Source organism: Papio anubis, chromosome 18 (assembly GCF_008728515.1).
Source record: "Papio anubis isolate 15944 chromosome 18, Panubis1.0, whole genome shotgun sequence".
NCBI lineage: Eukaryota > Metazoa > Chordata > Mammalia > Primates > Cercopithecidae > Papio > Papio anubis.
Window position 1 is genome coordinate 51889678 of NC_044993.1, and position 25435 is coordinate 51915112.

At 47.1% G+C, this 25435-nt stretch overlaps 3 protein-coding genes across 9 annotated transcripts in view; 1 reads left to right on the forward strand and 2 right to left on the reverse strand.

Moving 5' to 3' along the window:
* ERN2 (endoplasmic reticulum to nucleus signaling 2) overlaps nucleotides 1-804 on the forward strand; it is a 39158-nt gene extending 38354 nt beyond the window's left edge. For 3 of the 5 annotated variants that reach the window (XM_009196163.3, XM_021931826.2, XM_031658394.1), the window contains one exon: nucleotides 61-804. In XM_009196163.3, coding sequence (XP_009194427.3) covers nucleotides 61-273 — 213 coding nt within the window. In that variant the 3' untranslated portion in view covers nucleotides 274-804. The remainder of the gene's footprint in view (nucleotides 1-60) is intronic. The other 2 variants (XM_003916679.5, XM_031658393.1) reach the window with 1 other exon arrangement.
* Nucleotides 741-24133, reverse strand: PLK1 (polo like kinase 1). Of its 2 annotated transcripts, none has more exons than XM_021931827.2 (12): nucleotides 24021-24133; nucleotides 19720-19833; nucleotides 12728-13811; nucleotides 11820-11988; nucleotides 10925-11069; nucleotides 9813-9906; nucleotides 7870-8089; nucleotides 3505-3660; nucleotides 2389-2466; nucleotides 1715-1869; nucleotides 1431-1613; nucleotides 741-1247 (listed from the first exon to the last, which is right to left on the reverse strand). In XM_021931827.2, the coding sequence occupies exons 3-12, from the start codon at nucleotides 13133-13135 to the stop codon at nucleotides 1044-1046; spliced, it is 1812 nt and encodes a 603-aa protein (XP_021787519.1). In that variant the 5' UTR covers nucleotides 13136-13811; nucleotides 19720-19833; nucleotides 24021-24133; the 3' UTR covers nucleotides 741-1043. The 2 variants fall into 2 exon arrangements, with proteins under 2 accessions (XP_021787519.1, XP_009194429.1); XM_009196165.4 differs by lacking the exon at nucleotides 24021-24133 and having other exon boundaries at nucleotides 12728-13546; nucleotides 13697-13811; nucleotides 19720-21908.
* Nucleotides 22040-25435, reverse strand: part of DCTN5 (dynactin subunit 5) — a 29050-nt gene continuing 25654 nt past the window's right edge. For both annotated transcript variants that reach the window (XM_031658395.1, XM_009196160.4), the window contains one exon: nucleotides 22040-24547. In XM_031658395.1, coding sequence (XP_031514255.1) covers nucleotides 24450-24547 — 98 coding nt within the window. In that variant the 3' untranslated portion in view covers nucleotides 22040-24449. The remainder of the gene's footprint in view (nucleotides 24548-25435) is intronic.

The following is a 25435-nucleotide window of genomic DNA, read 5'->3' on the forward strand; positions in this document are numbered from 1 at the left end:
GGGTCTTGGGGAGGCATGGCTGCAGCTGAGCCAGGGTTCTCTTGCTCTACCTACCCCCAGAAGCACCACTACAGGGAGCTCCCAGTTGAGGTGCGACAGGCACTTGGCCAAGTCCCTGACGGCTTCGTCCAGTACTTCACAAACCGCTTCCCACAGCTGCTCCTCCACACGCACCGAGTCATGAGGAGTTGTGCCTCTGAGAGCCTCTTCCTGTCCTACTACCCACCAGTCTCAGAGGCCAGGGGGTCGTGCCCTGGGGCTGCAGGGAGGTGAGGTGGGCCAGAGGCCACACAAATGGTCTCCATGCTGGCTAGCTGAAGAGCTGAGCCTGTGGCTGGCCTCAGAATCAGAATCAGAAAAGACTGCCAGGCTGGGTACAGTGGCTCACGCCTATAATACCAGCATTTTGGGAGGCTGAAGTGAGAGGATCACTTGAGCTCAGGAATTCCAGACCAGCCTGGCCAACATGGCAAGACCCCACCTCTACAAAACATTTGAAAAATTAGCCAGGCACGGTGGCGCACGCCTGTAGTCCCAGCTGCTTGGGAGGCTAAGGTGGGAGAATCGCTTGAGCCCAGGAGTTCCAGGCTGCAGAGAGCCAGGATCATGCCACTGCACTCCAGTCTGGTCCACAGACACTGTCACCCCCTACCCCCAAGACTGGCAGAGGCTGGGCAGCCTGAAGCAGAGATGTTCCCTGGATCCCAGGCCCTGGCACCCCTCAGGAAATACAAGAAAAAGAAGATTCACATCTGTTTAATGTGTATAAAGCCAAGGAAAGGACAGTTCCGAACTCAATAGAAATATTCTGTACAATTCATATGGTGGGGTTGAGGGGGAGGGGACGAGGCTGTAGAACCCACACCCGAACATGTACAAAAATAACTTACACAGCAACCCCCACCTGCAAGGATGATGCAGCTCTGCCCAGCCACCGGGGCTGGGGGGCACACTGCAGACATGGCACCGCAGGAGCCAACCAGTATGGGCCCCAGATGCTGGTGGGAGTGAGGAGGGCACCAGTCCGGAGGGGAGGGCGGCTATTAGGAGGCCTTGAGGCGGTTGCTGGCCGAGCGTGAGCTCAGCAGCTTGTCCACCATAGTGCGGGCATAGCGGAGCCGGCTGGCCAGCTCCTTGCAGCAGCCGTACTCCTCCAGGAGACTCAGGCGGTACGTGCGGAAGTCCCGCTTCTCATCGATGTAGGTCACGGCTGCCATCAGTGGGCACAAGATGAGCTTGGTGTGATCCTGCAAGAGAAGAGGGGCAGGGATTGCTGATCCCAGAGGCCAGTGTATGTTAGGGAGTAGAGGGAAGACACAACAGGTTATAGGTACCTGAGCCATTCACTCCATACTCAACTCACATGGGCCACTGCCAAGCACGTGGAGCCTACCCCAGCTCTCTCCTGCCCCTGGTGACATCCAGCTCACCTGGAAGAAGTTGATCTGCACGCTGCCATTGCTGAGGTGCAGGATGATGGCACTGCGGGTGCGGAACCAGGTTCGCAGGTAGGGCAGCCGGGCGAGCTCATCACCTTCACGCGGCGTGATGTTGGCACCTGCCTTCAGCAAATGCTCACTCATGTAATTGCGGAAATATTTAAGGAGGGTGATCTGGATGAAAAGTAAGTGAGGGGTTCCAGAATTAGAGTCTCGCCCTCCAGCACAGGTCCCACTCCCGCAGTAGCACGCCCCATGGGCCGGACGGCACTTACCTTCTTCATCAAGGAGTTGGGATGGGAACTCACGGTGAGGTAGGACTCGGTGCCGTCACGCTCTATGTACTGCAGGCTGTCACCATCGTTGTAGAGGATGAGGCGTGTTGAGTCATTGAAGAGCACCCCCACGCTGTTATCACAGAGCTGATACCCTAGGGATCAGTGGAGAGAGGTCTCAGAAAGGGGGAATAGAAAGTGGGGAGTGGGGCTGGGTGCGGTGGCACATGCCTGTGATTCCAGCACTTTGGGAGGCTGAGGGGGGAGGATTGTTTGAGCCTAGGAGTTTGAGACCAGTCTGGGCAATGTAATGAGACCTCATCTCTACAAACTATTTTAAAAATTAGCTGAGCGTGATGGTGCATGCCTGTAGTCCCAGCTACTTAGGAGGCTGAGCCTGCAGCCAGGCATAAGCCTGGAAGTTTGAGGCTGTAGTGAGTCATGACTGTGCCACTGCACTCCAGCCTGGGCGACAGAGTAGGACCCTGTCTCTGGGCAGTGGGGGAAAAAGGCTGGGGAGTCGGGGAGCACTGGGAGCTGGAATTGGGAGGCCTGGGATGGAGAAAGGAGGGCACTAAGAGTACCTGGGAGCTCAAAAAGGCCAGAGCCTGTAACAACTGAAAAGGTCACCTGGCTGTGCCTGAGTCACCCACCTGGTTCTGGAAGAAACCTACCAAGGCCGTACTTGTCCGAATAGTCCACCCACTTGCTGACCCAGAAGATGGGGATGCAGGCAGGATCCTCAGCCTCCTCTAAGACAGAAACAGACAGACAATTGGTCAGGACCAGCCTCTTCTTATCTGGTCCACACATGTGGCCCACACCAGGGAACAAGGAAGCCTGCTGGGCACACCACCTGGGCTCAGTTGAGAGGCCTAGGGCCCCAGAGAAGAGCAAAGCAGGGCCTCTGCTGCCAACAGGCTCAGACAAGCAGCAGCATAGACATCTCTACACAGAAAGTTTCAGCACAGCGCACCAAGTTCCACTCACTCCTTCATTCCACTGACCCATTTACTGAAGGCCTACCGTGCCAGGCACTGTTGCAGGTACAGTGAGCAACAGACAAAACCCCAGCCTCCACAGAGCTTACACTGTGGTTGCAGGGGCAAAGACTAATCACATTAAGTATGGGCAAAATATCAGTGACTTCTATCATGGTAAGAGTCAGAGACATCTAGTTTTCCAGTTTGGAGTAATTAGGAAACTGTGAAGACAGAAGCCGGCTGCAAACACATTAAAATGTTATATTCAGTGCATGCAATAAACACCTTACTTTAAATCCAATCAAAGAAGAAGGACGTGTTGGACTATGTTGGGTGAGAAGTGTTATGGAAAACTATGCAGTGGGTAAGGGGATGAGAAGCACCAGCAGAGGGGCCAGGGAGATGCTCACGGAGGTGACACCGGAGCAGACACTTGAAGGAGGCCACAGTGTGAGCCATGTGGTGTCTGGAAGAAGTGCTTTCATGCCAGGGCCAGGGAAAAAGCCCTGAGGCTGCAGTACGTCTGGGTCTGTTATTTCAAGGGTCTTGAAGAAACAACAGGAACTTACTGAGCAAAAGAAACAGCGTGTGAAGGTGGCACATCGAGGTGCTAGAGTAAGAGACGGATCAGAAAAGAAGGCAGGAGCCACAGCAAGCAGGGCCTCGGATATCAGGAAATGGGGAAACCAATGGTCCTATGGAGACAGGGCCTGGACAAGTCACCAGTGCTTTGTTGGCCAAGGCTCCTCCTGCCTTCTCCAGATGCCCCAAGCAATCCTGCCCCGCCCAGGGCCCCGCAGTACCCACCTTGCCTGACCAGCCCACGCTCCGAGGGCTTGGAGGCATTGACACTGTGCAGCTGCTGCAGCATGTCACTGAGGTGGCAGTCGACCACCTCACCTGTCTCTCGACCCACTGGTTCTTCCTTTTCCCGGGTACGCTCAGGCAGGGGGTTCTCCAAGCCTAGAAAGGTGACAAAAACAGGGGCGTTGGGAAGGGCATAGGACTCCCCTGCCACAGCTGAAACTCTTCCGAAAGAAAAATTCTCTTAGCTACCATTGCTTTGGGGAAACTGAGTCAGTGCCTGGTTATTAGAGCAGCAGCTGCCATGCTGAGGTGACAGGCACAAGTGCTCACTATGAGGCAACAGATCTTCAGATGCTCTGGCCTCTGACCCAACGATGTGGCCCTGCAGGATACGACCTGCCACTCAGGCAAACAGCTTGAAGGCAACAGCAGCTCAGAGCTGCCCAGCTTTGAGCAAAGAATTACAAGCATCTTCAGCATCCAGGCAGATGGAAGGGCTGAGTACTTCAGTTCATCCACAGAATGGATTCAGTCGGCATTTAAATAAAAACACAAGAAATTTTTTTCCACCCCAAAATTTGCTTTATATGCTTATTTATAACCAAAAAAAGCTTGAAAAGATACATGAAATTTTAATGCTGATTATATCTGGGCAGTAGAAACACAGATTATTTTTGTTGTCTTTTTCCTTATTTATTTATTCCCCCACCAACATGTGGTAATTCTCCTTGCATAATATAAAATGTTTAAGTTTTCAATTAAAAAACAATGCCATGATAGGGACTTAGGTATGAAATAATAAGATATTAGGGATTTGCTTTAAACACTCCAGCAAGGCCAGGCCTAGTGGCTCACACCTGTAATCCCAACACTATGAGAGGCCAAGGCAGGTAGACTGAGCTCAGGAGTTTGAGACCAGCCTGAGCAACATGGCAAAACCCTGTCTCTACTAAAAATACAGAAACTAGCTGGACATGCTGTCCCAGCTACTTGGGAAGCTGAGGTGGGAGAGTCACTTGAACACAGGAGGTGGAGGCTGCTGTAAGTCATGATCTTGCCACTGCACTCCAGCCTGGGCAACAAAGCAAGACTGTCTCAAATAAATAATAAATAATAATAAATAGTAAATAATAATTTTTTTTAAACTCCAGTAACAAAAAAGGCAGAGGCTGGAATAAATAAAGTCTGTCCAAATGTTGATAAGTAGTAAAAATAGATGAAACATGGGACTCATCATACAGTTCTCTCCACCTTTGGGTTATTGAAAATTTCCTTAAGTTTTTAAAATGCTATATGAAAAATTAAAACTGAAAGAAAAAAAGTAGGAGGCTGAGGCAGGAGGATCACTTGAGCTCAAGAGTTCGAGACCAGTGTGCGCAACAGGGCAAGACCTCATCTCTACAAAAAATTTAAAAATTGGTCAGACATGGTGGCACGTGCCTAAAGTCCCAATTACTTGGGAGGCTGAGGGTGGAGGATCACTTGAGCCCAGGAGGTCAAAGCTACAGTGAGGTACAACTGTGCCACTGTGCTCCAGCCTGGGAAACAGAGCAAGACCCTGTCTCAAATTAAAAAAAATAAATGAAAACAGAGAAATAAGTAATCCTTTAAAATATAGCCCAAAGAATAAAATATCCATGAGTCTATTTCAGACATAACCAAATAAATAAATCAATGGGAGAGAAGGAACAGCTCTTCCTTACAGAAGAATTCCAATTATTAAATGTAGAAAAAGTAAGGAAAAGAAAAATTGCCATTAGAACATCACTGTAGGCAGGACACAGTGGCTCACGCTTGTAATCCTAACACTTTGGGAGGCAGAGGAGGATCACTTGAGGGCAGGAGTTTGAGATAAACCTGGTCAACATAGTGAGATCTTGTCTCTACAAAAAAAATTTTTTTTTTTTTTTTTTTTTGAGACAGAGTCTTGCTCTGTTGCCCAGGCTGGAGTGCAGAGGTGAGATCTCAGCTTACTGCAACCTCCACCTCCCGGGTTCAAGTGATTCTTGTGCCTCAGTCTCCTGAGTAGCTGAGATTACAGGTGCACACCACCATGCCTGGCTAATTTTTTGTACTTAGTAGAGATGGGGTTTTGCCATGTTGCCCAGGCTGATCTCAAACTCCTGAACTCAGGCAGCCCGTCCACCTCGGCTTCCCAAAGAAAAAAATTTTTAATTAGCTGGGTATAGTGGCACATGCCTGTAGTCCTAGCTACTCTGGAGGGTGAGGCACGGGGACTGTTTGAGCCCAGGATGTTGAGGCTGCAGTGAGCTATGATTGAGCCACTGCATTCCAGCCTGGGTGACAGCAAGTCCTGAGACCTGTCTCAAAAAAAATTCCACTGTAGTAGCTGCAAGGTATGTGGAAACTCTGGGGAGTTTTTTGTTGTTGCAACTTTTCTGTATAAGCCTAAAATTATTCCAAAATGAAGTTTAAGAAAAACCAATGCCTAAAAATTGAAAACTGAAAAATGAACTGAAGTTGTACATCAAATTGGTGATATATCCACAGAGCAAAAAAGTATTTCAAGTGACTTTTTAAAACTATGTATCCTTAGTGAAATATACTTTAAAGACAATTAGAAATGCAAGAAAATAAAATATCATTTAATAACAGGAACTCATATATGTTGAAAATTTTAAGCATATTAATGTAAGGGAACAAGATTTTCAGTTTAAGAGAAAAGAAATATGAGTATAAACCAAACAAGTAAAAACAGATTAATATTGTGTCTGAATCAGACACTTAATTACCAAAAGAAAAGCAGTAACTCCCCAGTGGAGGAAAAGAAAATCACTGTAAGACAGTATGTATCAATGTTAAATTTCCTGAACTTGGGAATTGTGCCAGGTATTATTGTTATGTAAAAGAATCTGTTTGTAGGAAGCATACACTGAAGCATTAAGGGTAAAGTGTAGGACGTATACAACTTTTGAATGTTCAGAAAAAAGAGGGCAATTGATAAATGCGAAAAAAAGTGTTAACTGGTGAATCTGGGCAAAAGGGGAGAATGGGAGTATCTTTTTGGTCTCTGCTACGTTTTTCATAAGCTTACAATAATATAAAAAAATGTTTAAAAATGTGTGATTTGGAAATACCAACACAGACTCAATGTCAGTCTTCCCCCACTGCCACAAATGCAGTTCCTAATTCTGTTCTCTGAAGAGACCTAGAAGCAATGACAACCTAAGCAATGGCATATGGTTTTTTGGTTTTTAAGAAAATGTCCATCTTTTTTAAGAGAAGTATTCTGAAGTTTATATAGGTATAAAAATGGCAAAGTGCCTGGGGTTAACTTTAAAAAATACTTCAAAGAAACAAAAATAAATGAATGAAGCAAACTTGACAAAATCCTGATAACTAATTATTGAATCTGGTAAGTATGAGGGAATCCATTACATTATGCTCTATATGTGTACTTGAAAATTTTCATGCTGGCTGGGTGCAGTGGCTCACACTTGTAAACCCAGTACTTTGGAAGGCCAAGGCAGGCAGATTGCTTGAGCTTAGGAGTTTGAGAACAGCCTGGACAACAAAGTGAGAATCTGTCTCTACAAAAAATACAAAAAATTAGCCAGGCATGGCAGCACACGCCTGTAGTCTCAGCTGAGATGAGAGGATGACTTGAGCCTGGGAGGCAGAAGTTGCAGTGAGCCAAGATTACACCACTCCACTCCAGCCTAGGAGACAGCCAGACCTGTCTCAAAAAAAAAAAAAAAAAAAAGGAAATTTTTATGTTTTTCAATGAATCATGAAAAAGTGTTAGAAGGCCAGGCGTAGCAGCTCATGCCTGTAATCCCAACACTTTGGGAGGTGGAGGTGGGAGGATCACTTGAGCCCAGGAGTTCCAAGACCAGCCTAGGCAACATGGCAAAACAGTCTCTACAAAAACAAAAAAAAATTAGCCAGGCATGGTGGCTCATGCCTGACAGTCCCAACTACTTGGGAGGCGGAGATGGGAGGATTGATTGAACCCTAGAGTTGAAAGCTGCAGTGAGCTGTGATTGTGCCTCTACACTCCAACCTGGAAAACAGAGGAGAGACCCTGTCTCCAAAAAATTAAATTAATTAATTAAAGTGATTGGAAAGAATTTTTTAGGTTTGGTATTCAGTCCATTTTCTTCTTCTTGAGCATAGCAGGTTTATCCAGCCATGGTAAGGTCAGTCTTTCCCGGCAAGGCCGAGGAGCAGATGGGCATGGGAATCACGAATTTAAGCAGATGGGCATGGGAATCACGAATTTAAGGACAGAAGTCTGTCCTAAACCAAACCTGAGCTCTTGGGGCCAGGGACTAAGCCACACACACCCCTACAACCTGGGCTTTCTCTGGGGAGTCTGCTCTCTTACCCAGACCCTTGTTGTACCTTTATTGAGGACTGTGAGGGGCTTCCGGTTGCTGGGGTCCAGGCTGCTGGGAGCAATTGAAAACCTCGGTGGAATGGTCAGGCAGGTGATGGGGAGACGGGCAGGGATATAGCCAGAAGTAAAGAACTCGTCGTTAAGCAGCTCATTAATGGTTGGGCGGGCAGTGGGATCTGTCTGAAGCATCTTCTGGATGAGGGAGGCGGCCACGGGGTTGATGTGCTAGGGCAGAGAGAGGGACAGCCATAAGCAGAATGTGAAGGGGACCCGGAGTACAGTACGGCCTCAAAGGGGCTGCAGGCCAATAGACCACACGCAGTCCCCAGTCTCAAATACACCCCAGGTTAGTGGTTCACAACTTGGTTCAATGCCAACTTCTCCACTGTCGGCTTTACTGAGCACCTTTGACAGAAGGGTCAATGGACTGTGGCCTAGCACCAACTCACTTTCCTAGCACTTACTATGTGCCAGGAAAGCATTCTAAGCACTCCTGTACTTGGTTCACTTAGCCCTCACTAATACATCTAAGGGGTGGGGCTCTATTACCATCCCTTTTTTGCAGAGGAGGAAAGTGAGGCACAGAGAGGGTGAAGGCCTTGTCTAGTTGGCTTGATTCCATGCTGTCTCTGACAGTGAACTGACACTTTGTGATGGATTTACTATGTCCGTCCTTATGGTGACAGGCCTCTTGGCTTCACACAGGGACACTACACTTCAAACTGGCTGTGTGCTAGGCTTCTGCAGGAACCAGCTATTCCTTTAAATGCATTTCTGTTGGTGGTTGTGAAAATACACACCATGGCCAGGTGCAGTGGCTCACGCCTGTAATCCTAGCACTTAGGGAGGCTGAGGTGGGCAGATCACGAGGTCAGGAGATTGAGACCATCCTGGCTAACACAGTGAAACTCTCTTTCTACTAAAAATACAAAAAAAGTAGCCGGGTGTGGTGGCGGGCACCTGTAGTCCCAGCTACTCAGGAGGCTGAGGCGGGAGAATGGTGTGAACCCAGGAGGGGGAACTTGCAGTGAGCCGAGATCGCATCACTGCATTCCAGCTTGGGCGATACAGTGAGACTCTGTCTCAAAAAAAAAAAAAAAAAAAAAAGGAAATTGCACACCACTATGCCATTAGGAAGCCCTGGGATTCAGTGATTCATAATTCTGTGAGCACTTACTACATGCAAGGCACTCTGTGAGGTGCTCCAAGGCAGGAACTCCACTTTATAGACGAGAACTATGGTTCAGAAGATGCAGGCCAGGCTGGGCATGGTGGCTCATGCCTGTAATCCCAGCACTCTGGGAGGCTGAGGCGGGTGGATCACCTGAGGTCAGGAGTTCGAGACCATCCTGGCCAACGTGGTGAAACCCCATCTCTACTAAAAATACAAAAAAAAAAAAAAAAAAAACCAGGCGAGGTGGTGGGTACCTGTAATCCCAGTTACTTGGGAGGTTGAGGCAGGAGAATCACTTGAACCTGGGAGGTGGAGGCTGCAGTGAGTCGAGAGTCGAGATCATGCCACTGCACTGGGGAACAAGAGTAAAACTCCACCTCAAAAAAAAAAAAAAAAGAAAAAAAGAAGATGCAGGCCATTTGCCCAATGTGATCTGGCTAAGTGGCAGAAGCCATTTGAATTAAGATAATCCATTTCCAAAGCTTAAGCACTTTAGCCTCCTACTCCTTCCTACCTCCTTTGTTTTTTGCTTTTTACGCAACTTTTGGGCTACTCAATCTCTTGAGAATCTGCCAACTCTCTCCCCCTAGAAAAAATGTTTATGTGCACATACATGTCAAGTTCTGTATGTAATTTCAGACACAGGCCCTCGCAAGCTCTGTGGCTATCCTAGAGATGGGATAGACCTATTTCTGGTCTTAGGATATTGCTGGGCTCCATAAACAGCTTTTGGGGAAAACAAAATAAATGTAAAGTTAAAGCATCATTAGTCACCTTGGGAATACTGTATTCATTCTTCTTGATCCGGAGGTAGGTCTCTTTTAGGCAAGAAGTCTCAAAAGGTGGTTTGCCCACTAACAAGGTATACCTGTAAGCACAAGGTAGGATTTGGCACCAGCCTCCCAGCCACAACCCAGACATAAGAGAAATCATCTCAGGGTCAGAACAAAGACCAGGCATCCTCTGGACACTCACTGTAACTCTGGGGCCCCTGAAGACAACCCCCAAGTCCACTGAGCAGCCCCAGGAGCCATGATATTGGCTAGAATGAGCCCTTAGCAGAATACACGTGGTGAGACTAGGATTCTTAGGGGCCAGTGATTTTTTAGTTGTGGCCTGTGGTGATCTAGGACTCTGTGCAAGGGCCTCAGAGGCTGCCTGTCATGCAAAACAGGTCAAAGGGCTACCTGCACTTACAGAAGCAGCTCTACCTTTAGCAATTCTGTACTTAAGTCTTCAAGTTTTCATTTGAAAAAACCCCACTGCGAAGATGTATGAAAGTCACTGCTACAACTCATTTCTAACTCTCCAGTACCTAGGCCCCAAACAAGAAAGGTAATACCTGAAAAGGCCCAAGCCTCTGCCTGCCACCAACCGCTGCTGATGGTCTCAATCCAGACAGACCATTGGCACGTCATCCTTCCATCTGTAACTCCTGGCCTAATTTCCCCCACCATGCTAATGTTCATCAATGTTTAAGACCTTATTGTGCATGGGAACTACCAAGGGACCTTGTTAAAAAATCCAGATTCTGACCCAGTCAGTAATCTGGGTCCTGAGATTCCGCATACAGGTTCCCAAATGATGGTGATGCTGCCCTGTGGACCACTCTAGCAAAGGACTAGAGTAAGGTTGTGGAGACGACTTCTCCTCCTCCTTCTCCTCCCCCTCCTCCTCCCCCATGTCCTAGGCTGCAGAAATCCAACAGGATACACCAGTGACAGGGAAAGATATGGCAGTTAGGCTTTGTTTGGGGGTAACCTGTCCCCTGCAGTAGGTTTGCTGTAAAGCAGGCCTAAAGGTCCACAGAAAAGGTCAGCCAGGTAGGATGTCCCAAAGTTGCCCCTGCTGAGACCAGGTAGGTCCAGAGGTAACTCCCAACTTACATGATACACCCAATAGACCACACATCCACCTCGAAACTGTGCCCTTTCTTGCTCAGCACCTCGGGAGCTATGTAATTAGGAGTCCCGCACAGGGTCTTCTTCCTCTCCCCGTCATATTCGACTTTGGTTGCCAGTCCAAAATCCCCTGGGACAGAGGGAGGAAGAGCGGGTACTTAGATGCCAGCCTCTGCCATCTGTCAATGCAGAAGGCTAGTTAAGGTTTGACCATCAAGAACCAGGGCCATTTGATCCCACAAGCTTCTGCTCCTTGTACGCAGCAAGGCTTGCCCAGGAATCTTCCCGCCATGCTGACATCAGGGAGGTGCCTCCAGTGACCCTTCTCACCCCTCCCCTTAGAAAGGGGCTATGCTTCGAAACGGGAACTGGCAGGGATAGCAAAACTCCAGTGCCTTCAAGGATCAAGCAAGTTAACCTCCAAGACTTGGCAAGTCTGTGAAGAAGTAATAGGGAGGAGTAGAGACTGTGGCAAACAAGTCTGAAGGGGACAGCTGCTTTCCAGCCCAGCAAAGGACTGCCCTAAGAAAATGCTGTCCTCGTATTACTGGAGCTTTCATGACTGTTTAAAAGGAGCTCTAAATCAAAATTTTTATGTCAAACCTTCCAATTTAAAAAATAAAAACAAATTCAAATTCTTTGTAAAAAAAAAAATGCTGTATTGGGGCACAAAAAAATAATGCATCTGTAGGCAAGATACTGACTTGTGGGTTCTTTGTTTGAAATTTCTGGACTAAAGAGAGAATTCTAGAGGCAATCAACAGCCCAAACTTCCCACCATCCTCTTCCTTCCTCCTGGTCTCCTTCCTTTCTCCCAGCCTCCTCCAAATTCCAGCCTCTTGGAGTGATGTCAAGCACCCCTGCAGGCTCAGCAACTCACCTATTTTCACCTCCAGATCTTCATTCAGGAAAAGGTTGCCCAGCTTGAGGTCTCGGTGAATAACTCGGTTTCGGTGCAGGTACTGACAGCCAAGCACAATTTGCCTTAGGTAGTATCGGGCCTCAGGCTCAGTCAGGGCTTTCCTCCTCTTGTGCAGCTCCAGGAGAGACTGTGGATGGGAAGGAGAGGGCAGGAGGGATGGGGAGGTGGTATTGAGGCCGGTGGGGAAGGGAGAGGGTTACCAGGCAAAGGAAGCACAGGACTGGACTCTGGACTCCCAAAGGATGAAAGAGGGGTCTTGGTGGGTTTCTCTCCTTCCCTATGCCCCCACCCCATTCCTTCTCCAGGACAACTGGCATCTGGACCCTGCCTTAACACTGTCCACAACCATTCACAGCACCCCTTCTCCTACTAACTTTCTCCCTTACCTGGGGGTCCTCTCTCAGCCCCACTCCGGAAGTCCCCAGCAGCAGATCCCTTTCCTGACTCTTATCTCCCTCGGAAGGCCCGAAGTCTAGCTCCAACTACCCCCTCACTGACCCAGCTACACTCCGGAAGCTCCCAGTGCCCGGCATCACTAACCTGGGACTCCTCCCTGGCCACTCCAGGGCCCTAGCGTCCATTACCAGCACCCCTCCCCCCAAGTACCTCGCGTCCAGAAGCTGACCTCCCTATCAGCAACATGACTCAGACTCCACTTCACTGGAACCCCGTCCTCTAGCAGCTCCAAGAGCCAAGAAGCCCTTACCAAAGACACTTTCCATACCTAAGAGGGAGGCTCCCAGCACCCTTCTCTAGCAGCTCCAAGTCCCAGGTACTCCCTTCCTGGGCACTCTTTCCAGCAGCTCCAGGTCTGGGCGCTCCAACTGCCCCGCAGGCAGTTCCAGTTCCCCAGCAGCGACACTCACCCTCCGGCGGCAGAGCTCCAACACCACGAACACGAAGTCGTTGTCCTCGAAAAAGCCGTGGAATCCTACGACGTGCTGGTGGGCGAGGCTGCGGTGAATGGATATTTCCATGGACATCTTCTCCCTCTGGTGCGGCTTGAGCAGCAGAGACTTAGGCACAATCTTGCCCGCGAACACCTCCTTGGTGTCCGCGTCCGAGATCTCGAAGCACTTGGCAAAGCCACCCTTGCCCAAAAAGCGGCCCCGCACATAGCGCCGCCGGCTGCGTGGGTCCACTAGGACCTCCGGGATCTCTTTCGCCGGTGGAGCCGCCGCCGGAGCTCCAGGAGCTGCAACTCCGGGGACCCCGGCTTTCCCAGGGTCGGCCGGTGCCCGTGCCAGCTTCCCTGCAGTCACCGCCGCACTCATGCTCCTGGAGCTGCTCTGCTGACCTGGATCCGAGCAGACGCTCCGCACCGCTCCGCTCCTCCCCGAATTCAAACGCGGCGCTGGGAACGTTACAAAAGCCTGCGCGCCACTGATTGGCCGCGGGGATTTAAAATCCAAACCCGCCCGCCGCGCGGCACCATGGGAGCGCCCTGCGCAGCAGCTGCCTTTAAACCCGGACCCAGCCGGGGAAAAACTTGATTGACAGGGACGCCCGAACACGTGGGATAGCCTGGGAAACCAAATCCGGCGTGGATGCGGAGACCCAGCCCCGAGAGGGGAGGAATTCCTTCGGGGTTTCTCCCTTTCTCGGGCGTCCGGGAAAGCTCCTGCAGCTCGCTTGCGCCTCCTCCAGGAAGCTTTTCCTTAAATCTTCCTCCACCTCCACCCCACCTAGAATATAAGCAATCTAAGAGTAGGGAACTGGCATGCCAGCAGGTCGTTTAAGAAAGCCTTAGCATCCGCCTCCCGATGCCGTCAGCTCTCAGCCAAGCCACCCGAATTGAACTAAAATCTAAGTAAAAGTGTGCTTGCCAAACATACCTTCATGGCTAGTCTGCTCCTTCAAATAACTGCCGCTTCTGAGCTCCTCCGGATTACAAAGCAACGCTGCTTAAAGAAGGGGCCATGGAACAGCAGCATCGCCATCACCTGAGAGCTTGTTAGAACCGCAAAGGCAAACATTCAGGCCCTACCCCAGACCTCCCGAGTCAGTGTCCGCCTCTCAACAAGACTGCTCAGGTGATTCCTACACATCCTGAAGTTGGAGAAGCACAGTACCAGAGTCCTCCATGATGCAAGGAAGCTGTCTGGCCTGCTCGCTACTGAATTTCCCAGGGCCTAAAATAGTGGACACTCAGTTTCTTGGTCAGAGGGACGGAAGGTTGGAAGAATGCCTAGCAAACTGGCAGGTCATAGCCAAATGTGTCTTGCAGGGTTTTGTTTGGCCTCCCACTTTTGTGTGTGTGTGTGTGTGACGGAGTCTTGCTCTGACGCCCAGGCTGGAGTGCAGTGGCACAGATATCGGCTCACTGCAACCTCTGCTTCCCGGGTTCAAGCAGTCCTCCCGCCTCAGCCTCTCAAGTAGCTGGAATTACAAGCGTGCACCACCATGCTCGGCTAATTTTTGTAATTTTAGTAGAGAAGAGGTTTCACCATGTTGGCCAGGCGGGTCTTGAAAGCAGCCATGCCCGGCCATTGTAAAACATTTACAGGCATAAGCAGCCATGCCTGGCCATTGTAAAACATTTACAGCATTTAAAAGAGGAGGTCATAAAAATTTGGATTTGTGGCCTTTCCTGAAAAAAATCAGCTCTAGCTACTTAACTCTGTGCCTACATGCTTTCAGTTTGCCACAGTTTCCATTTACACCCCTTTGTTCTATAGGTACTTGAGTGGCAACCCTGGAACAGCAAAATACCTAAGTTAGAAGCTCTTTCTCTGTGCCTCCTTAGCACCCTCTGATCCTTCATAGAGCCCAGCAAAAATCAACCATACTATAAGCATCCTTCACCTGCCTTGCAGCTAAAGGGAAGGGCAATGAAGGCAATGATGCTGTCCTTTCCACCCCATGTCCCAAGCTCCCAGAGCAGTGCTTGGTAAAACAAAAAAAGGGTACTTACTAAAATGTTGGCTGAATAAAAGGAAGACTTTGAAAAATTAAGTTATTTAGTACCCCTATGGTGTGAATAATTCTTTTTATTGGAATTTAATATACTTACAGAAAAAAAAGTACATATCATAATTGTACACAGAGCTCAGTGAATTTTCACAAACTGAACACATCTGTAAACCACACCCAGATTGAGAAAGAGAACATGACAAACACCCCACAAGTCTCCCTTGTGCCCTGTGCCAGGGGTGCCACCACCACCTCCTAGTCTGATGATGTACTAGGAGATTCACAGACTCAGCCTGTAATCATACTTATGGCTATGATTTACTACAGCAAAAGTCTAGGAAGCAAAATCAGCAAAGGAAAAAAGTGCATGGGCAAAGTTCAGGGAAACCAGGTGCAAGCCTCCCACGGTCCTCTCCCAGCAGAGTCACACAGGACACAATTCCTCCAGCAATCAGCTGTGACAACCCATACACACTGTTGTGTACAAGGGAAGCTCATTACAGACTCAGTGTTCAGGGCTCTGATTGGGAGCTGGTCACCTCATCCTCTGCCTAACACATACGAAAATCCAAGACTCGCAGAAGGAAGGCAGATGTCGGGCATAATCCACATTGTACAAACAGTTTAGGCACAGTGAACCACTCTTATCATTTAGGGATTAATGAGAACCCTCCTGAAATCCAAGCTTTCAGATGCCAGCCAAGGGCCAGCCTTGCAAACAGGCCTGCTTTCTCATCTCTTTTCACACAGTCCATCTCCTTATTGAGGATTCTTTACAGCAAAATTATTATCAGTAGGACCCCATGCAAAAGGGTGAGACCAATCTGAAGTATGGACCTCAGTTCCTCCTGGTAGGGTCCTGGATTTAACCAGCTAAAATAAATTCCATTAACCATAAAGTCTATCTTAGAAATCCAGGTGGCTTCCTCCTTAATTCCTTTTTTTTTAGATGGAATCTTGCTGTCACCCAGGTTGGAGTGCAATGGCGTGATCCTGGCTTACTGTAACCTCCACCTCCTGGGTTAAAGCGATTCTCCTGCTTCAGCCTCCCAAGTAGCTGGGACTACAGGTGCACACCACCACACCCAGCTAATTTTTTTATTTTTGTATTTTTACTAGAGACGGGGTTTCACCATGTTGGTCAGGCTGGTCTCAAACTCCTGACCTCAGGTGATCTGCCTGCCTCAGATTCCCCAAGTGCTGGGATTACAGGCATGAACCACTGTGCCCGGCCCTTAACTGCTGTCTGAAACTCTTTTTTTTTTTTTTTTTTTTAACCTGACCTGAGGCATCAATTCAGGTACAGTACAACTCTGGTCAGTAAGTGGAAGCTAATGCAAATGCTTTCCAGGGCTGAGGGGATATCATGAGAGTCATGGTCATGTACAGAAGCATAGTCCCAGGGGCACAGGTGGTACCCCTGGAAACAAAGAATTTGCAATATTAGGGCACCTCAAGCAGGACATCCATTAGTCAAGTCATACAGGTGAACAGACCTCCCACCAGGGGAGGTCTCCTGCCCTAGTGTTTCCAGTTCCATCTGAAAAGTTCCTGGAGTTCTTGGCTTCCAAGTGACTGCCTGAAGGCAGTGAGTCCCAAACAGTTTTGCTTGTTCAGGATACAAGTTGATCCATCTCATGAGCATGGATGACATTTGTGGGAGATCTTCACGGAAAGCATGGGAGCTGGACCCACTCTGTTGTCAGTCTGAACTCAAAGCACTCACAGCACATGGAAAGGAAGCAAGCACTGGGAATTTTCCTTCAGCAAGAGGAGGCTTCTAGGGATCAAGTCTCCCCAGGTGCCAGGCTTTAATTATTTTCTCTAATGTTACAAAAACAGTCGTGCCCTGTTCAGCAATCATAACATTGCATTTTTTCAACCATCTCTCTCTCTCTCAGCCAGGCCTTTCCTCTGGAGGGTTTGTATGTAAGAGGCACAAAAGCATTTTTGTAGATAAACTTTTTTGTTTATTTTATTTTTTTTTTGAGATAGGGTCTGGCTCTGTTGCCCAGGCTGGAGTGCAGTGGCACGATTTTGGCTCACTGCAAATCTCCGCCTCCTGGGCTCAAGCCATCCTCCTACCCTCAGCCTCCTAAGTAGCTGGCACTACAGGCACATGCCATCATGCCCAGCTAATTTTTGCATTTTTTGTAGACATAGGGTTTCGCCATGTTGCCCAGACTGGTCTTGAACTCCTGAGCTCAAGCAATCTGCCCACCTCGGCCTCCTGAAGTGCTGGGATCATATGTGTCCATCACTGTGCCTGGCCAACTTTTTTTTTTAATCATCATCCTAGAGTTCAAGTAGATAAATGTTTTTGTGCAACCTAACCAGAAAGACACATTCAGGAATTGGTAATGATGTGTGGAGGGTTGAACTGTGTCCCCACAAAAATTCATGCTGAAGCCCTAATCACCTGTACCTCAAAATGTAAGTATATTTGGAGATAGGCCCTGAAGAAGTAACTAAGTTAAAATGGGATTGTTAGGATGGGCCCTAATCCAACCTGACTGGTATCTTTATTAAAAGAGACTATTAGGACACAGACACATAGACAGAGGGACCATAGGAGAACACACTAAGAAGGCAGCCATCTGCAAGCCAAGCAGAGTCCTCAGAAGAATCCAAACCTGTCGACACCTTGTCCTGGACTTTCAGCCTCCAGAACTGCGGGAAAATAAGTTTCTATTGTGTAAGCCACTCGGTTTGTGGTACTTTGTTATGGTATCCTTAGCAAATGAATAAAGGATGAAACTCTGAATTTTTTTAAATTTCAAAATGTGTTTACATAATCTTCCACCCCTTTTGTCCTGATTATTCAATGAGCAGCCTAAAAAAAGCCTAATACCTTTCTGGGAACAGCTACATTTCAATAATCCACCTACCTTACTAAGCTGTGTGTGCTGGGAGAAAAGTGAGGGAAGTAGAGTCAGGCTGTCAGTCCACTGTTGCAAGCTGCAACTAATCCCAAAAGCTGAATGCAACAAGTCAACAGCAGTGAGAGAAGCCCCAGAGAAGGTTCGAGTCTGGTCTGTCAAAAGCAGGAGGAAGGGTCACAGTCCTTGTGATGTGCTCTTCCCCATCTTGCAGCTTTTGGCAAATATTAGAAGTTAGGAATGCAATTAGCCTCTGTATTAGAGACAAACAGCCTATCAGCAACTTGATCTTAGATGGATTCCATTAAAGAATAAGCTCTTTTCAGCCAGGTTCCAGGATGTTTTCAAAGTTTAGCACTCCACGGAGGGGGTCCTTAATCTCCAACGGCCCCAACGTCTAAGTCCTGGTCATTGAGCCTGTGTCTGCTTTCAGTTCAGCATAGCCCGTGTTGAGGCTCATGGCACACAGTAGCAGGTTTCAGCTTAGAGTCAGGGCCAGGCAATTAGGATCTGGGAATTTGAGATTCTGAACAAGCCAGCTGCTTTTCTTCAGCAGCAGTGAAGGCATGCTGCGTGGCCAGACAGCTGTGGTTCAAGTGACATGCAAGGCTGCCTTTTTATCTTGTTGGTCTTAGAATCCAATTAACCCACTCAAAAAAAACAATGCATATCAGACTAGACAATTATCAGCCTCTAAGGGTAGACATTTGATTTTGACAAGGGCTCATTAGCAATTTAACTGTATTTTCATTTTCCAAACAGATTGCTTCTCTTTACATGTTGTCTCCTTCTTTCCAGAGGCTCCAACAGGCATGAATCACAGCAAAAATCATCAGTTACAGGCCTGTTCTGGTTCCAATATCCGAAGAATTTAAATTCCAACCCATCCACTAGGGGCAAAAAACTAGAAAGCTGAATCCCACTAACACCTTTCGTATTTTATTTTTGAGAAGCTTTATTTGATTGGGGTGATTCCTCTAACATTTATGAAATTAACAAGCATAAAACTTTGTTTTTAAGAGATGAGTAGCTGGGACGACAGGCGCATGCCACTGTGTCCAGCTAAGGTATGTTTTTTAAGCAATGAAATCAACCAGTAAAAACAAGTTTAAATATTTTTCATTCATACACTCAAGGCCTGCTAAGCACCCACTGCATGTATGTTTTACTTGTTCCATTAGAAATGTTTACTAAAAAATGGCCAGGCACAGTGGCTTATGACTGTAATCCCAGCACTTTGGGAGGCCAAGATCGCTTGAGCCCAGGAGTTCAAGACTAGTCTGGGCAACATGGTAAGACTTAAAAAATGAACAAATACAAGAAAGTTTAAAAAAAAAAAAAATGAGGATGTATTAAAGAAAATGCTCCTAATTCTCTTATGTCTTTTCATAGCTGTTTCTACATTCTCATATTCCCTTCTAATCCTTGTCAACATGGAATTTGTTTTATACAGTTGCAATTATGGCCCATTAATACAATCTATTTGTATGTTACCAGTAACAATAATACTAACAGCGAACCCTTATTGAGCATTTACTATGCGCCACGCACAGGGCTAAAAGTTTTAGAGACGATCTCATTTACCTTGGGTTATTCACCCAAGCTTTATGGCCAGCAGACGGCAAAGCCTGAATTCCAACCCAGCTCTGCTGACTCCCAAGAACATCCACCTGCACACTGCCTCTTGGGCCTTGTTTATCTGGCAAGTCCTAAACCCCAGACTCATTTGTTCACTTGCTTGCTTCCTCCCTCCTTACCAAAACACAGTATGATCTATTGGTTAAACTCACAGACTGAAATCTCCGGGTTCAAATGCCAGCTCCTCTCTCACTAGCTGTATGACCTTGGGAAAGTATTTAATCTCTCTGTGCCTCAATTTCCATGTTTATAAAATGGGGATAAAGTGCCCATTATAGTGCCCATTTCCTAGGATTCTATCCCGGAGATGATGTGCCTATTTCCTAAGGTTCTTGTAAGTACATTCTGCAAGGACAGCACTCCAAATAGTACAGGCACATGGTTTTGACACTTGTTTCTGTTATTATTGAAATAAAAAGAACCTGTACCTGTTCCCAGGAAGCTCAGAGTCTCTCACAGGCCTTTTCAGTTCCTGGGGCTCTCATATTTCCTCATTCTCCCAGACTCCTCTGACCCTACTCTTCCTCAGGCTCTTACTGCTCCTGTGGGAAATCAGAAAGAGCAGCCAGCAGACAACACCAACTGAGAAGAATGCAGCTGAAATGGCACAGGTCAGTACAGCCAAGAAACACCATGGGCTAATGTTCAGACCCACGGTCTGAAAGCCAGAGTGGGTGTGAATTTCACTCCCGTGTCTCTTTTCTTGGATGATTTTCATCTGCATGACCCATTTGCCCAATGCCCAGTGGTTGTGAAGATACAGAAAAGTCCAGGTACTGCTTTCAGGGAAGTAAGATGTCCTGTGCCAACTCTTCTCACTTCAGGGTCCAAGTCAGAGTGCACAAGGAAAGCAGGTGGGGCTGGCCCGCCAGCAAAAGCTTCAGGAGAGCAAAGGGTTGGCTGACTGGGCTGCAAAGGTAGTGTTCAGAGCCAGCTACCTTGGAGGCCAAGATACTGGAGGAGCTGCATAAAACATGGATTTTGCAGCCAAATAAGAACTGGCCTTGATTCCAGCTCAGCCATTTATTAGATGTATAACACTGGGCAAATTTACTTAACCTCTCTGAATAGCAGTTTCCTCTGCTGTAAAACAGGCTGTGAAAATCCCTACTTTTTTGACAGTTGGGAGGATTAAATGTTTGCACCCCATAGATAACAAAATAAGGAAGGGTGATTTCTCCATCTCTTCTTTGTGGTGGACTGATTATAAAGATCAAGATGTTTTTACTTTTAAATTTTAAAAATATGTAAGAATATTATGCCTTATACTCTAAGGGGTTTTGCTCAAGGTTTATCACTTCCCAATAAAAGTAGGTATAACTACCATTTACTGAGTGCTGACCTTGAGTCAGTACTTATGCTTTACAAGTATAAATGCATTTCAATCCTTATAATAACCCTATCCAACTTCCCCGTTTTACGGAAGAGAAACCTGAGGTTCCACGAAGTAAGATAACTTGCTCAAAGTCACAAGGCTAGCCAATGGCAGGCTGGGATTTGATCAGCCCAACTCTAGCACTCATGCTCCTCACCACTATGATGGCTCTCAAAATGGGCCCCTCAGACCCTCTCTGTATTTTGATTCTTTGGCTTTCTCCCTCACTAAGCTGTGAGATCCCTATGGGCAAGAACTGGCTCCATCTCAGTCTCCACTGTATCCCCAGGACCTAGGCAGTGCTTGGCACCTAGTAGTGGCTTGGAGAGCATTTGTTAAATGAATAAATGAGTGATGGTGTCTCTTTTCTCTGTACAGGAAATGGTGAGGGGCCTACCTTCTTACCCCTAAATGCCAGCAAGCACATATTCTACTAAAAGCACAAGCCCATTGCTGGGGGGCTCTAGAAGGGTTTCAGTTATCATGTACTTAGGGGAACTGTAGAAGCTGGCAAGACATTTTGCTGAGACCGGTTCTGAAAAAAATAGGTCTTTGGACATGCTGTCCCAACACTGCCAGTATCATTTCAGGGGCCTTGCAGCTCCATAGAAGACCCCAGGAGTCAGCTGGATTTGACTACCTATAGTCACCATCCAGGTTGTCAGATGCCAATTTTTTTCAGGAGAATAGCTGAGGCTAGCCAGAATGTGGCTGGGCAGCACCCTCTAGGCTCTCACTGGATAGAACAGGATACGGAGAAAGGTCCCCTAGCCACCAAGACCTCTTCCTTATAGCTGAGAAACTTCCAAGGATATGTTAACTAGGAATAATGTTTGTCTGATTAATTTCAAGTCTGCCAGATGGGTGAGTGACTAAGAAAGGAACTGTGGCCTCAGATCCTGAGTGAACTGGTTCATGCAGAAGTGACTAATACAGAAGCCACCACCAACCCCAAACAACCACAAGGGTTCTGTGCAGCCATGTAAAACAGAATCAGTCAACAGGAGGCTCACAGGACAATCATTCACCTTTGTTCCCTGCACCAGGGGTCCTGCAATCTGAGACTTATCTGGAGCTGGAATAAGGTCTGAGGCATGCTGGTGGGGTATGTGAGGGTGGGGGGTGAGGGTGGTCGCATCCAGGCAATCATTCTATTAAGGATGTGCCAGATGACCCACAGACTCAGGCCTGACTCCTCCGGAGCTCACAGCTAATGGGGGTTCAGACAAGAACACAGGTACATAACTAAAACTCTATTGATAAGGGCCCCTCGGTAAGGTGCTATGGGCATCATAAGGAAGCAGTTCCATGGCCCAGTCAGCTCATCTGGAGGAAAAAAATAAAATAAAAAGGAAGCAGTTCCAGACAGAAGACCATCTCCAAATGGTTCTTTATTGAACACCCACTTTGGCTAGGCAGTATTCTCCCCCTGCCCTCTAATCCAGGCTCAGGTACCCCCAGTGGAGTATCCTCAGAAGGTACCTCCCAAGACCAGGAGTAATGAGAGACTGGGCAGAGGGTTAAGGGACAGCAGGGAGAGGGAGGAAAATGAAGACACCAGGGAAAGAGGAGAGGCCTGAACTGGACAGCTGATGCTTTTTCCTGACCAGCACCCATTCGTCCCTTCTTCAGGTAATATCATCTGCCACAACCACCAGCACCAACTCTCAGTCTCTGTGGGTACATGCCAGGCCTGTCCATTTGGTGTATTCCATCTTCCTGGCTACAATGATGACTTGAGGCTGGATACCTTCCTCATCTGGACCAATGAGAACCAAATCCAGCAGTTCTGTCAGCAAAGGGGAGCTCTTTTTATCAAAAACTGGTGCTGTGGGGCCGGCCACACTGTGAAGCCCGAGAATAAAGCCAACTCAAATGAAAGCAGAGCTGAGAGCCAAAGAGACAGATCCCAGTTTGGAGTCCTGGGATGCAGCCTGAAGCCCAATCTAGCCCATCCTTTTCAGCTATATGAGCCATAAATTCTTTCTGCCCCAAGTGAACTGGAAAGAGTCCCAACCAAGGTCCTTCCCATCTGGCTGTTCTGGAAGTATTCTGAGGATAAGGAGATTTTCTTCTCTAGGGTTATAAAAGTAATTATGTGGTGACAGGCTGTTCCTAGGTCCCTGGGGTGAGAGCCACCATGGAGACAGAGTCCAGCTCGCCTTTCCTAGGATACACACTCACTACTGTCAACACATCTTCGAATACATCAGCACATAATTATAAACTCCTATTGTTTGTAGTAGCTATTGTTTTCGTCTTCCCACCATTTTGTTTTGGATGAAGAAAAGGTCATGACCCAGACTGGATTAATCATGTGGCCAAACACGCATGGCCATAGTGACTGACCCAAGAGGACATGGAACTCACAACAAACTATTGAGAACTTTGGGAATTTCCAAATTAGAACTGGAAGGGAAGAAACCTTTCATTCAGGGCCCCCAAGCTGGGAGGATGCAGGTCTGGAGCTGTCAGCTGTCATGGCCCTAAATGCATGGAGAAGCTATTTATTTTGGTGGTTTTAATGTATAAACATTTAAAAAATGACAAACTAGAAAGGAATTCTAGATGGAACTAGTGGCAATGATTACATACAGCTATTCTGTTTTGCAACCCCCACAATTGGATATTAGGTCAGGATAGCTCTTGCTAAATTCTAACCTTCAAGACTGAACTGTTCTGCCCTATTCACTTATGGATCAGAGCATTAAGCAAAGACAACCTGCTTAGCCTCTAACTTCTAAATCTTCTTTCTAAGCTAAGAGGTCAGGGCAGAACCAGGAAAGATTGTGCTATCTGGTCAGAAGGAGATGGTAAGAACAGCCCTAGCAACTTCATTTACTCCTGGGGCTCTGTGCCCACAATCTGATTTTACGAGCCCTTCATGTATATATGCGAATGGACTCTGAGTACAGACATTTTGGTGTGAATTGTGGAGTTTATGGCAAATACAGGGTAGGTTGAATGGTTCTAGGCCAGGGAGCAAGAGTTCACAAATGCGGTGTCTTCAATGAAATAAGGTAAGTACCTTGAGGCACGGAGTAACTGCCTGACTAATGCATTCACATGAGAGACTCAAATCTAACACTTGGCAAAATTACAATCTGGGATGCTGAGGTCCCCACTTTTAGTGAAAGCCAAAGGCCCCAGGTCAAAATGCTAAAAAGTCTTTTACTAACTACCCTAGGACAGCTAAGGTCCTAGGAAAGAGAGAAACACTAATCACCCCTACCCTCAAGTTTTAAGAGCCAACAGGAATCTGGGCTCTGAAAAGTCACAAACACCTTTCCCAGGATTATGAACAATTGCCAACAACTGGCCAAATGTGTTAGCAGCAGAAAAGCTGGGCATTACCTGTGTGAGAGGCTCTCAGCATGGGTAGTGTATGGCCATGAGCAGCACACCAGCTACACAGCCTCCACACTGGAAGGGTGCTGCTGCTCTCCAGGTCCGTTTCAGGCAGGATCCAGCCATCCACAGGACCAAGGGGCTGGAGCGTTGGGAACAGATGATTCTGTGTTCCACAGATAATGGTACAAAGTGACTGTTCACAGATAAGGTGTAAGCACAGCATTTGAAGACAACTCCTCCAGATAGTCTGTCTGTTAGTAAATTCTTAAGAGGTTAGAGCCTTGAGGATTGAGAAATTCTAAAGAAATTTTTTAAAAGGAGGAGGGTGGTAGATGTCAAACACAAGAGAGTTTTTTCTAGGTGCTGACTGGCTCACTTTGTCCTCAGGTTCATCTTAGAGCTCAAGCAGATTCAAGACATGAGGCAGAGATGCTAGACTTGTGTCAGCGGCAAAAACTTCTGGTAGTAGCTCTTGGTGACGTCAATCATCAGCTCCTGAGTGCACTCTGGGAGCTCCCCTGAGAAGAGTCCTGGGGAAAGAAAGACCCAGCTCTAACAAGCTTAAAGAAGTTACAAGAGATTAAGATATTTCTCTGGCAATATCCCTCTCACTTCAATCAGATGCATGTCTGACAATCACTTAAACAATTGCTGGGGCTGTTCTGGTCCAGCGCTTGCTAAGAACAGCTAAACTTTTTCACAGCAGGACCCCAATATGGAGAAATTACTAAACAAAAGTCTTTCCTTCCTCCTCTGCAAAAGCAGAGATGCATGACACGGTAGAATGGCCAAATGCCTCCCCAAAGAATCTGAATGATGATTCTGTTCATCTTAGAAATTCAGATTCAATGATCTGAGAAATGAGATTTATTTTTTAATTGGAAAAACAATTAAACCACCCAGTGGTAGGTATCATATACTGTCAAATCTCTCTGTTCATATCATTTTCCATCTGTGAATTTATGACATGCTTCTGTATATGCTACATGATTTCAGCTGTGTAAAACAACATGGAGAAGAAGATACTGTCTTGGGGTAGGGCTAAGGCAATGTGAGGTTTTCTTCTTCCTTCTGCTTTTCAGTGTTTTCCAAGTTTTCTGAGAGAAGTATGTATCACTTTTGTTTCCTCACGTTTTATAATTTGGAACTCCAGGCTCCTGATGGGCTTTACTTGTGAGTATTCTATCAGCCAAGGTCTGGAGATAATGTATTAATATTTGCCCCTCTCAGGTATCCTCAAGGTATTGCTGGTCTTAGACCATGCTTTATACTAACTTTTCAGTCTGGGAATTCCTGGGCCATGTGGAATGTATAAATTAAACTCATGACCAATGTGAGGGTAAGCCCAGCATTAAAATTCTCTAGACAGACTTTTTCTACCCAGAGCCCAGGCCAGGCAAGAAATGCTTTTCTGTACA

Coding starts and splice junctions, on each gene's coding strand:
- PLK1 (XM_021931827.2), bottom strand. CDS start 13,135: ATGAGTGCGGCGGTGACTGCAGGGAAGCTGGCACGGGCACCGGCCGAC. Junction 3,661..7,869: donor CCTCACAGTCCTCAATAAAG/GTACAACAAGGG, acceptor TCACCTTTCTAG/GCTTGGAGAACCCCCTGCCT. Junction 1,248..1,430: donor TGCAGATCAACTTCTTCCAG/GTGAGCTGGATG, acceptor CTTCTCTTGCAG/GATCACACCAAGCTCATCTT.